The 12,069-nt window shown below is 50.5% G+C and overlaps 8 protein-coding genes across 8 annotated transcripts; 4 read left to right on the plus strand and 4 right to left on the minus strand.

The window, feature by feature from the left end:
- Positions 1–270: 270 nt before the first annotated feature.
- On the plus strand, positions 271–1,385 carry SNOG_11101 (hypothetical protein; the record flags this gene model as incomplete). The annotated part of the gene is made up of 2 exons (XM_001801299.1): positions 271–629; positions 683–1,385. 2 exons carry the CDS (start codon positions 271–273, stop codon positions 1,383–1,385), a joined length of 1,062 nt encoding a protein of 353 aa, XP_001801351.1.
- Positions 1,386–1,411: 26 nt separating this feature from the next.
- Positions 1,412–2,360, minus strand: SNOG_11102 (hypothetical protein; the record flags this gene model as incomplete). Its single annotated transcript, XM_001801300.1, has 3 exons — positions 1,412–1,468; positions 1,522–1,868; positions 1,964–2,360. The coding sequence occupies 3 exons, from the start codon at positions 2,358–2,360 to the stop codon at positions 1,412–1,414; spliced, it is 801 nt and encodes a 266-aa protein (XP_001801352.1).
- Positions 2,361–2,901: 541 nt separating this feature from the next.
- Positions 2,902–4,692, minus strand: SNOG_11103 (hypothetical protein; the record flags this gene model as incomplete). Its single annotated transcript, XM_001801301.1, has 2 exons — positions 2,902–4,247; positions 4,275–4,692. The coding sequence occupies 2 exons, from the start codon at positions 4,690–4,692 to the stop codon at positions 2,902–2,904; spliced, it is 1,764 nt and encodes a 587-aa protein (XP_001801353.1).
- Positions 4,693–5,500: 808 nt separating this feature from the next.
- Positions 5,501–5,839, plus strand: SNOG_11104 (hypothetical protein; the record flags this gene model as incomplete). The annotated part of the gene is made up of 2 exons (XM_001801302.1): positions 5,501–5,595; positions 5,662–5,839. 2 exons carry the CDS (start codon positions 5,501–5,503, stop codon positions 5,837–5,839), a joined length of 273 nt encoding a protein of 90 aa, XP_001801354.1.
- A 565-nt stretch (positions 5,840–6,404) lies between these two features.
- On the plus strand, positions 6,405–7,693 carry SNOG_11105 (hypothetical protein). The gene is made up of 4 exons (XM_001801303.1): positions 6,405–6,478; positions 6,527–6,609; positions 6,660–7,388; positions 7,440–7,693. Exons 1-4 carry the CDS (start codon positions 6,436–6,438, stop codon positions 7,656–7,658), a joined length of 1,074 nt encoding a protein of 357 aa, XP_001801355.1. The 5' UTR covers positions 6,405–6,435; the 3' UTR covers positions 7,659–7,693.
- Positions 7,694–8,835: 1,142 nt separating this feature from the next.
- Positions 8,836–9,951, plus strand: SNOG_11106 (hypothetical protein; the record flags this gene model as incomplete). Its single annotated transcript, XM_001801304.1, has 1 exon — positions 8,836–9,951. The coding sequence occupies one exon, from the start codon at positions 8,836–8,838 to the stop codon at positions 9,949–9,951; it is 1,116 nt and encodes a 371-aa protein (XP_001801356.1).
- A 181-nt stretch (positions 9,952–10,132) lies between these two features.
- SNOG_11107 (hypothetical protein) lies at positions 10,133–11,484 on the minus strand (the record flags this gene model as incomplete). Its single annotated transcript, XM_001801305.1, has 2 exons — positions 10,133–11,144; positions 11,192–11,484. 2 exons carry the CDS (start codon positions 11,482–11,484, stop codon positions 10,133–10,135), a joined length of 1,305 nt encoding a protein of 434 aa, XP_001801357.1.
- A 27-nt stretch (positions 11,485–11,511) lies between these two features.
- On the minus strand, positions 11,512–11,951 carry SNOG_11108 (hypothetical protein; the record flags this gene model as incomplete). Its single annotated transcript, XM_001801306.1, has 2 exons — positions 11,512–11,706; positions 11,898–11,951. 2 exons carry the CDS (start codon positions 11,949–11,951, stop codon positions 11,512–11,514), a joined length of 249 nt encoding a protein of 82 aa, XP_001801358.1.
- Positions 11,952–12,069: the final 118 nt, after the last annotated feature.

Below are 12,069 nucleotides of genomic sequence, written 5' to 3' on the forward strand. Positions count from 1 at the left end.
GTTCATGCGCGGCGTGCGCGATGGAATTTAGTGGAATGTTGTAGTACGCAGAATAGTTACGCCTCTCCAATGCAAGCAAAGATTCATTTTAGGAGTTTCATTCACTCCTTCATCTTTCACATGATGAATCTACTAGTGAACTTGTTGCCTCAAGCCTTGATACGATGTCAAGCTCTATGACTGCGGCACAGCCGACTTGGGGCTGTGCACACAGATTGTCTCTAAGCATAACTTCAAGCTCGTCTAATGACAAAGCAGTCATCCATGAACATGACTTCGTCAAATCTAAACAACATCATCGACCCGCAGTTCGATAGCAAACTAGTCCAAGCACCCTACGACATCCGACGCCAGATCTTCGACCACCTCACCCCACATTCACAAGGCACCCACATTTTGCTTCTTCATGGAGTGCTGAGGATTATAAGCTGCTATGGGTGTCAAGACATTACTACGCCATATGAATGCGAAGCCGATCCTAGAAATCGAGCGAAACGTGAGCGATTTACTTGTGCATACATGTCGGCCTGGGGACCGCATTGGAAGTGCGAGGAAATGATGTTGGAGAGTTTGGGGTCGAACGACGATTGCGGGGCTTTTGACGTGATAGTGAGAACGTGCAAGAAGCTGTGAGTTATCTGGTGTGTGGCTGGAAGGCTAGGCTGACGGTCTTTCGACATAGGCAACTCGATGTTTTCGATCACCTGAGTCAAGGTACTCTCATCGTGACTGATATTGTCACACTGGACGCACTTCTGGAGCGCACCGACGCATTCTTCAGGGAAATAGTTTGCAACCTTAAGAGCTTGGAAATCGCGCTTAATCTCCCGTTGGACGTTCTCGTCGCGATCGAAATGAAGTCTTCTGGACACAGCGCGCGTTCTGAAATCATCAAGAAAGAGGATTTCAAGGACTTCGCTTTCGATCATGCAGAAATGTGGTTGCGCATAGGTCCAGCACTCGACCGTCTCAAGCAATTTCGAAAGCTCAGAGTATGGCTTGATCACGACAGCAACGATTTCTGGTATCGAATCAATGAGTCGGCCATTCTATCGCCCTTGTTGAATCTCATGGACCGTCCAGACATCGAGCTGAGCATTCATCTGCCCAAGCATGCCGATGACGATATCGCCATACCACCATTCCAGGTTGAGCGGCGACGAAGAACCGGACACTACCCTCAGTTTTTCGGGAGAACAAAAGTCTCAGTACACAGAGACCAGTTTCCCATGTTTGACTACTTTCAGATGCATATGGACCAAGATCTGGATCCAGTAGAGAATGAAAAGTGGGAGCGTGAGCTCTGGAAAAGAGGCGACGATATGGAAAGGGCGCTTCTGGAGATGATTGACATTGAAACCCCTTGTCAGTTTGGTAACATTTGATGAGTTCGAAATGTGGTTTGAGTAGACTACTTCTTGTTCTTCAACATGACATCAACGCCCGAATTCTGCTTCAAAGCCCAGTCCTATGTAATAGTTAGCAGCTGGCCGCAAGAAATCGCGAGTGAAGACCACATACCAATACTGAGCGAGGCAACCACGTCGCCATCCACTTGATGATGCCAATGTTTGCGCCCGCCCAGAATTTTGGATTACCTTTCAGAATCTTGTCCACGACTCCTTCAGCATACTTCATTGTATCCTGTCTCGGCGAACCGTCTTCGCCCTCCGATCTCTTCGTGATGATCTGCTCAACGTCCGCATACCGCGAGTTCTCAGGCAGCTTCCACAGCTCCTGATGCGTATTCACACGTGACTTGACCGGGCCCGTGACCACACTTATAGTCGTGACGCCAAAAGGCTCGAGCTCAAGACGTAGAGCATCGAACATGATTTCCGTTGAGCGCTTGGTCATGGCATATGTTCCTGCGTGGAATAAATCAGTTGCTTTAGGCAATACATAAGCGCAGGAAAGGGAAAGTTACCCATCCAAGGCATCTGCGTCACATACCCCGACACACTCGAGATATAAACTGCACACCCCTTCGCCTCAATCAACAGCGGCGCAAACGCCTGCACCATCCTCAACTGGCTCCAAACATTAAGTTCAAACAGCTCCTTCGCCTGCTCTACCGTCTCGTCCAGCATCGGCATGTACCGCGCCTGCGCCGCATTGTTTACGAGATAGTCCAGCGTGCCGCCAGTTTCCTTCTTCACGGCGCTCACGGCGGATGCGATGTCCGCGGGCTTCACAATGTCAAGCTCGAGTAGGTGCACATTAGGCAGGTTGGCGAGCTCGGACATTTTGGAGAGGGAGCGGGCGCTTGCGAAGACGAGGAGGCCCCGCGTTGCGAAGGTGAGGGCAAGGGCGGAGCCGATGCCGCCGTCGCTGCAGCCTGTGATTAGGACGGATTTCATGGTTGATGAGTGTGGTGTTAAAGGCAAAAACCAGATGGCTTGAGATGTTTGTGATGCGCCGCTCTGGTGTTAATGACTGCAATACCCGAGTAGTTTCGAGACAAGTAGCAGATGCACAAAAAAGGTAGGTCTTACAATCTATCAGCGCTAAAACATGTGATAGTCTTGAGCTTACTGCTGCAGGCGTAGATGATTCGTGAGTCGGCGCAATTATCCTGGTCTCGGCCGATCTATTCGTCCGCGTTTTTACCTAACTTGGTCGTGTTGAGGCTGTGAGATCCTAAACCTATGTAGAACACGGGCGCCTTGACGGCGTAGTCCTTTGAGAGACTAGATCCTGAGACTTGGCCTTTGACACGATGCCCCAAGATCGAATTGCTCACAATGTGGCCGGATCAGCAGGAAGAGGACCGAGAAGTATGCGCGCATGTCTGGCATTTGGATATATTGCTCGTAGGGATTAGCAATGAGTTATCGGCGCCCTTATCGAATCGAGCATCGGCCACTACGCAACCCTGACCCCTCCCTATGTGATTAAGACCTATCTCTCCGACATCATACCATCAACAATCCTCCCAGCAATCGCATAGATACTCGCTGTCAAATGCCCACTGATTTGGGTGGGGAAGATACTCGCATCCACCACCCTAACATTCGCCGTGCCATACACTTTTCCCTCGATATCCACTACTCCTCCCAACTCCTTACTCATCATAGCGCAAGTACTCACAGGGTGCGAGTTACTGTTATACGTCTCCTCGATCCATTTCCGCCATGCGGGATCCTGCCAGCTCGCATTCTTTGGCACGACATCGAAGCTAGGCGATACTTCGCCTGTGACGTGCTGAGAAAGCGGTGCAGTGGCGAAGAAATCCCGAATGCGGATTGCAGCGGCGGCCTGGACGTACATGTCGACGGAGAGTTGGAAGAAATTCGGATTGATGGATGGTGCAGTTGTTGGATCAGAGGAGGCGATGTGTACTGAGCCCCGAGAAAGTGGTAATAAGTTCCAGAATTGAGCCACGATGGCTGTTTCGTAAGGAATCCAGAGGAGTTCAGCGAGGGGAACGGTGCTGTTGGGGGAGAATATGAGGTCAATTTGGTGTTTGAGGAGTTGCTCCTGCTTCTCAAGCGTGGTCACGCCAGGCGCGTAGTCTGCGACGATGGTCGCTGCATAAGTACTGAGGTTTGCACGAACTTCTGCAGTCACTTCTTCGAGATCTGAGCCAAATAAATCGGAAGCTGTAAGGTAGGTTACGAAGGTACCGTAGCCGGTCCAGTTTGTCGAAGATGAGTAGGTTAAGCCGTTTGCAGGCTGGTCCATGAAGTTTGAACCTACGGTTGGGTGAGACACGACAGTCTCGATTCCCAGTGCTTGTAGCTTTGCAGAGTTGCCAAGGCCAGAGTGTTCTAGAAGTGCGGGCGATCGAAGTGATCCAGCTGCAACAATGACCTCGCGTGTAGCGTACAGTTTTTCGATTGTGTCGTTTAGTGTGCGAACTTCGACGCCAACAGCGGTTGCTTGTGTTCCAAACGCGGCCCCTTTACTCCAAACAATACGTGTTGCTTCAGTATTGAGGAACATATGCAAGTTCGGTCGAGCATCAACAATGGGCCAATAGAATGATCTTGCAGCATCCTCTCGTATCTTTTCATCTACTTTTAGCAGCGATGGCCATGTTGTAGTACCACGCAGAGTACCATTGTTTGCGTCTTCGTTGACTGGGTACCCAAGGGCTTTTGTCGTCTCGCTGAGAAGATCGAAAGCTCCTTGACCTGTGAGGTATGGTGTAAAACCTATATCAACTTCGCCCTTGAAGCCATGGAATTGTTCTTCATATGTTGCACCATTCTTTTGTTGCTCTTCACTTGGTGTTTGGAACATTTCTTGTCCTGTATAGTACGGCCACATACTGTCCCAGTTCCATCCATCGTTGCCTAGTTCTTCCCACGCATCGATTTGCACCTTTTCAGCTCTTAGGTACGTCATCCCAAAGATGGTGGTACTACCACCCAGAGCTTTGCCAGCAGCGAACGGAATCGCTCGGCTCAAGGTGTATTTTTGAGGCGCACTGGTGTATCTCCAGTCGATGGAGGAACCAAGGCCTGGACTAAATTCGGCAATGGTCTTTGGTAGTGTCGTCACATCGGGGTTGTTGTGGACGGAGCCACCCGCTTCAATGATCGCAACGGTAGTGTTCGAGTTGGCGGACAAACGATTGGCAACCAAAAGGCCTGCTGGCCCACCCCCAACTATGATGTAGTCGAAAGTTGCGCATGCTGAAAGCACACTTTGAGCTAATGTGAGCATGGCAAGACACCGGAGGGTCATTATGGAAAGCAATACAGAACGAAACGAAAGAAAAGAGACAGGAAGACGGCTTACGAAGTGTGGGGATTTGAGCTCATCCTTTCAAGTAGGACGGGATAAAGTATGGGGAGTGCAGCTCGGAGGAGTGGCGATTGGCCACTACGCGGTCGCACTTTCTGCATCCGGTTGGTGTCAACTGCGCGATGCGTGTCTACCGAAAGCTTTGACTTCGCCACGATTCACGACCAGAATCTTACGGATGCAAGATGCGATCTGAAGTGAAGTGCAAGTGAGAATGAAAATGAAAATGAGACAAGAACGATGAATGCGAGGCATCGTGAGCGAGAGCAGCTCTCTACAGCTTCAGCACCCGTAACCTGTGCACCACACCCATCAACCTTAACCTCATCTTTTGGATCCATGGAACCAACTCTTATCAAATCGCCCGGATAAGCGCCAATCGTGCAGTCATGTCTCACTCACTGCACAGCGAGACATCTTCACCATACGAGAGCGTTATCTGTCTTAACTCCTTCACTCACCTAAACCGCGACGTCCGGTACATGGTGTATGACCTTCTCGATATGCCGCCCGTCTCCTTGGGCAGTCTGGGGCATATCCTTTCGTGTCGAGAGCCGCTGGAAGAATCTAGAGCAATTCGAGGCCCCGGTGCGCGCAAAGGAGTTGGCCACAGAGAGATTACATTACGGCGACCCGAACTTTCGGCACTCCTCATGTACCTCATCGACCAACTTGCCAGACTCTCAATCAATGGAATTCGTCTTACTACTGGTTATGATCGCCATCGAAGAGCATCATAAGTATCGAGATGGCACGGGCTGGCGCCAGATCGCGCCAGTTCCAATACGAACAAAATGTATCACAATGGTCTGAGGAGAAACACCACCAGATCTCGTTTCTGAAGTGCAGGGCTTCGAATTGTTTGATTGCTCATATTCAAATGCACACAAAGCCGCTATGCATAGGAAGGGCGTCATCTCGCACGACTACGCTTGGCCGACCTGGAAGCAAGTTTCCCCGGAAAGATGGTGCCGCTGGCATGATGTCTCTGTCTTCATATGGTCTGTGGGCAAATGGCCTAGAAAGACAAGCCCTCCAAGATGAGATTGTTGCAAAAAAGAAAGTCCTGGACCTCTGGTCATCGTGAAGAGACGCCCCGATGGACTGATGGGCGTGTTCAGCGTCGCATCGTGTGGCGAGATTCGCGTGACAAGATCCCAAAAGCCGCTATCGTCGAACACAATGCAGGTCCGGTCTCTGAAGAACGTACATTGAAAGACACGAAACTGTGAAAAGAGGACGCCCTCGTGATTCGAGGTTGGAATGACCTGGGAAGTGTCCGTGCTGGCTTCACATGTTGGCTTGTGATAATGGCTGGATTCGCTGGGGCTGCGCCGCTCTTGCCATTCAGCATCAGCCGCTTCCATCTCACACAATCGACAGGACCAACCTCTTTTCATTTGCGCAATCATTAGCGACTCAGCGGAATCGAATCATGCGCCATGACGCGATGGAAGTGTGCATTCAACGGGCGCGAGATGGATTAGTAGCCTACTAGAGTTGCCTCGGCTCCTGGCTTTCCCCACATGAAAGACATCCCTCAGCCGGCGGCGCGACAAGCTTCATCCAGGTAACGCGCGTAACAGAGCCTCAATAATATCTAAGGGTCCTTAAACTTTGTCTTCCCTTCTTCTTCTTCACTTTTGGAATCTGTGATATCCAGTCTTGATACAACGAACAAACATGCCATTCAATACGGAGCTTACCAGGGCACTCGGCATTAGAGGTGAGTTCCACTGACAATGTCCCGCAACTCAGTATTGACGATGAATAGTGCCCGTTGTACAGGGAGGTATGCAATGGGTGGGATATGCAGAGCTCGCCAGTGCTGTCAGTAATGCAGGTGGCCTGGGTATAGTACGTGACGAATCTATCCACTCGTGTATGTAGCTTCTGACAGTGTACAGTTGACTGCTCTTACCCAACCGACCCCAGAGGACCTTCGCAAGGAGATCCGCCGCTGTCGCGAGATGACCAAGAACCCCTTCGGCGTAAACCTCACCCTCCTACCCGCCATGGTCCCCCCGGACTACGCAGCCTACGCCCGCGTCATCATCGAGGAGAAGGTCAACATCGTCGAGACGGCTGGTAACAGCCCAGGACCAGTTATCAAGCAACTCAAGGCCGCTGGCACAACCATCCTGCACAAGTGCACCACAATCAGGCATGCGCAGTCTGCCGTGAAGCTTGGCGTGGACTTCCTGTCTATCGATGGCTTCGAGTGCGCCGGACACGTTGGCGAGACCGATATCACAAACTTCATCCTTCTGAGCAAGGCAAGGCAAACGCTCGGCGTGCCTTTCATTGCGTCAGGGGGTTTCGCAGATGGCCAGGGTCTGGCAGCTGCGCTCGCTCTGGGAGCTTGCGGTATCAACATGGGAACCCGTTTCATGTGTACCGTGGAAGCGCCTATCCACCACAACATCAAGCAGTCGATTGTCGACGCGCAAGAAACAGATACTACGCTCGTTCTTAGGCGGTGGAAGAACACGTCGCGACTTTTCGCCAACAAGGTTGCGCTAGCCGCCGTTGACATCGAGAAGAAGAGCACGACTGGCAAGTTCGAGGAGGTGGCTGAGTACGTCAGCGGCAAGCGGGGTCGTCAGGTGTTCTTGAACGGTGACAAGGACTTTGGTGTAAGTGTCCTCCTTACCGCGCTTCACAAACACGAACTAACAATGTCACAGGTCTGGACAGCTGGTCAAGTCATCGGACTCATTCACGACATCCCCACCAACGAAGAGCTCCTCAAGCGCATCGAGCGCGAGGCCGTCGAGACCATGAAGCAGAACCAGAGCTTATATATTGAAGACGGACAACAACCAGTGTCGGAGAGTGGCTCGATCAACAAGAAGTCGAATAACCCTCAGGCAGAGGTTTGGGGTATTGGCAAGAGCAAGCTATAGGCGTGTATAGACGAAAACTATCAAGTTTGTGAAAACTTCGAGCAGTGCATGTTTGTGAAGTCGGGACATTCGTTCAAAACAGCAAAGCATCGTATCAGAAGATGCACTTCACACATCACAGGCAGCAGGAACATCACAAACTCAGTATTTCACAAACGCGGACTTACAGGATCTAGCTACTTTCAACATCATCTTTCTCATTCGTAAGGCCTTTCTTCCATCAAATCTGTTTCTCAAACATCCCCCCATCAGTCCGCAATCAAAGCAACGAGCTACACGACAAAGAACACTCCACTCACTCAACGATATATCCACGATGTCGCAATATTTCGATACCGGCCGTTCCGCATGCACGAGCTGCATCTCTCAGCACCAGCCGGCTCTGCTGCTGCTTTGCGTTATCCTCATTCAGCTCGCATGTCTTATTTGGGGGATGTGGTATGTGGATGCGCATTTCATGCCGAAGGGGAAGGATTAAATCGGGTATGTCGGTCAGGGTGAGCGCTGAAAATTTATAGGAGAACGTTCCGATGCTGATTGTGGTGTCGCAGGATATTTATGATGGACTGCTCTCGCTGCATTAGTTGTTCACGTAGCGTGAGTTGTTCTTGCAGGATCGATGGGCTATTCTTGGAGGGGTGATGTTTTGGAGAGCAAACTTGCCTGTTTGGGATTGTGTATTGTAGGTTGGACATTTCCAGCATATGGACGTGGAATCAGGTCATGGAACAGCTGGCTCTAAACCGTAGTCCTCCAATTTTGCAATGATCTCCTTGAATTATCGAGAGTCCTTCTGCTCTAGTATACTAGGCAGCGAATAACATACAATTTAGCCTAAGACTGCTTAGGCTAGCTCGGGGCTAATCGTGGCCTACTCGGATTTGTTGCACGCCCAAGAGGGGACCGTCTTCTTCACCATTCATACATCTTCTCCCCGTTGGATGACTCCGGCCCCCATCTTTCACTCTCGGTCATCAAGCCATTGGTTGTGGCCTCTTTCCAAAACAAAATGCTTCTTCAACATTTACCGACAGAGCTCCAGATCCACATTGCAAGCTATTTGTTGGAAACATCAGAGCTATCAGCCATGTGTCGGGTCAGCCATCTATTTCGCGATATATGCACTAAGCCACTATATTCGAAGTATGGCAATCGCGCTCTCTTGTGGTCTGTAAAGATGTGCGTTTACGAAACATTTCAATCAGCTTTGAAGTACGGATCGGATATCGACTGTGTGGATGAAGAAAGCAGCACACCACTACACTTAGCAGCTTTACTCGGCTATACATCAATGGCCGACAGACTTGTCGCCAGAGGTGCCAGCATATCGCCTTTGGACGACTATTTCCGCACCCCGTTACACGTGGCAATTTGGAACGAACACTCTGAGATAGTTCAGCTGCTACTTCGCCACGGAGCCGATGTGGGCAAGCCGAACGATGATGATCATGTAGAGGCGTGCCTGATCGCCGCAGCACGCTTTAGCCAGGTCGACATAATTCAACTGCTCTTGGACCATGGCGCAGATGTGGGCGCTACTTCGGAGAACCAAGAGTCAGCCTTAGGCGTCGCTTGTGATCGCGGCCACCTTGAAGCAACCAGACTGCTTTTACGGTATGGCGTGAATCCGGCCAGATGCGACCGAGATCGCAACAGCCCCTTGTATGTGGCTTCGGCTAAGGGGCACCTAGACATTGTCAAGGTCTTACTCGAAGTTACACCAGATACCAGTCTGGACGGGCGAAATGACGACGGATGGACACCGTTACATGCGGCGGCGCGAGGAGGTCATCTCAAAGTTGTCGAAATGCTTGTGGAGCGAGGCGCCGATTTACGGGCTCTTCACAGCTATAGAGGGTCACCTCTATTCTGCGGAGTCACAAGCAAACAAGCCGCTGTATGCAAGTACCTGATTGAGAAAGGCGCGGACGTCTGTCAAGGAGATGATCGTGGTCATACCCCCTTGACTCAAGCAGTTACAAAAAACGACATCGAAATCACAAGGCTCCTACTCAACCACGGTGCAGATGTAGCGGGCACTATAAGACCTTTCAGGGAGACATGCTTACATCTCGCGTGCCGTGGGGGTAAGGTCAGGCTCGAAATGGTCAAACTGCTAGTTCAGCATGGAGCGAATGTGACGACGAGGAACAGAGCTGGAGAGACTCCGATGGATCTAGCGATTTCCAGGGGTCACGATGATATAGTCAGGTTCTTGTATGAGTTGGGATGTGTTCCAACACCTCAAAATGGTCGTGGCCGACAATCAGTAACGAACTCCGTTAGTGTTTGAGTACAGCAATAATCCACCCGCTGTATACTCAAGATCTTGCTCTAAACTTGCTCGCTATAGCATCGGCATGATGTACACAATTGCTGCCATAATTCACCATCACCACAAGGGAAATGTAACATGTTTCCACATCTATACTATCATAGAAAAGTTTTCAGAACGCAAACATAGCGATGACCATCTAGCGGGCAATCAATCTCAACGTCCCATTCTTTCCCTCAAGGCTCATGCTCGATGACTTGGCGACTGCTTTCATTTGCTCTTTTCCAACAGGTTTCTCGTGCAATTCAGCCTCGCAGAACAGAGCAGCAAGGAAAGAGCTTTTCCAGAGTCGATCGTTCTCGATGCCGCGGTTCTCGATCGCGACCAATATAAGGAACAAACCCGTTAGTCCTATCATGACGGCTGGAAAAGCGATCCAAGGCCATCGTATAGAGACGCACGTTATGTTGACCCAAACGGTACCTCTGGCGATTTCCATCAAAGATCGTGTGTACGCGCTGCCGCCATTCGTTCGCATGACTGCGGATATGGAGGTCGCCAGCCCCCGAAAACGCTCATCTATGCTATCGTACGTAACATTGCCTTCCTCGAATAATACACGCAGGTGCGTCGATCCCCCCAGTCCACCTTTGAAAGTCATCGTAACGTTCTGGCCATCCAATATCTCGCTCAGGGTCTGCCGGTTCGCAGTCATGGCAAATCTGGACACCGTCCAAATGCAATCTTCTGGATAGTACCGCCATTTCCATCCAGAAGTGGGATCTGTGTGGCCTTCGAGAGTGACGTAAGTAGGCTCGTTACTGCTTTTCATGAACTCTCTAAGCCCTGTTCCAGGTCTGTTGGAGCCCTCACAGGACTCTCGCTTGCCGCCTCGTAGGTTATGGTTCGTGACCATCATGTGGGCAAAAGTGAAGACGATGTTGTTGAAGTCTTGGTCAGCTGTTCCAGGTCTTCTGAAATGGCCGCCTGTTCCTTGGAGATAAAAATTGTCAGTCAGTTCCTCTTGTAGTGCCGCAAAGTCTTGGTCAGCCATTTCGCGTTTCTTAGAATGGCCGCCTATTCCTCGGAGAGGAAAACTTTCAGTCAGCTCCTCTTGAAGTACCGCACCACTGATGTTGGCTGCATAAGTGTTCACAACTGGGAACAACGAGCAATTGACTGCTTTCCAATCTTTATCATCCCAGTGTGATCTGAAGACAAAATAGACCGTGGTCAGATCCAAGGGTTTGGCACTAACCCATGACGAGAAGACGATCCCAGTGGATTTTGAGACCAGTCAAAGGTTTCCTTATTGCCAAAGTCTATCCTGAGGTACGCACCAGTGGAAGACTTGTTATCGCTTGTACGGGTCTCGTTCAAGACGCGGATGCGTGAGGTGATATCCTGACAGTAATGACGCATTGCGATGGTAGAGAATGAAGGACTGCCACTTTCAGAGAAAGTGTAATTCCCACTGCTACAGCCAGAAGATAGCGTGTTTGTTAAATCACCGGGAGGTTGAAGTATGCCAACATTGATTGCGGAAACCATCGCGGCATGATCTGTGGGGACGTTGCTCTAAATCCAGGCTCCGTGCTTGACGTAGGAGTTGGTTCGCGATATTTTGACTAATGCAGTCGTATCTTTCTGAAGACAATCCTGAAATTGCACAAGCTGTTGCGTGAAGAAGCCAGTGAGCGAGGCCATTATAGTCACGACGGCGCCAAATGCAGCCACCCAGCTTGCATGTGTTAGCTGTACAGAGCGCTCTGTCTATTTTTTGTCGGTACTTTGGTTATGGACAGCAGACTCATCTGTCTGGCCCATCGAAGGCTTCCACCCACTTCGTCGTCAAAGTTATTGGGAGGCTCGCACTGTTCCAGTGCAGACTATCTTGATGTGGTTGACATCCCGCTTGTAGACTGCATACTGGCTGGGCTGGACGGTCGAAGCTCCTCGCTTACTCTGTTGCCAGAGGCGCTGAGGAGAGGTCTGGCTAAGGGCCCGGGCTGCTCCATTACAATAGTCGACGAGATAGTATTGTGTTGTGTGGAAACTCACAAAGAAGGGCTGAAGCCGCTGGATCATCGTCTTATTCAGACCTTGCCGTACACCCAGCAGTGGAATTGATTGTCC

The sequence above is a fragment of the Parastagonospora nodorum genome (genome assembly GCF_000146915.1).
Source record: "Parastagonospora nodorum SN15 chromosome Unknown scaffold_18, whole genome shotgun sequence".
NCBI classification, from domain to species: Eukaryota; Fungi; Ascomycota; class Dothideomycetes; order Pleosporales; family Phaeosphaeriaceae; genus Parastagonospora; species Parastagonospora nodorum.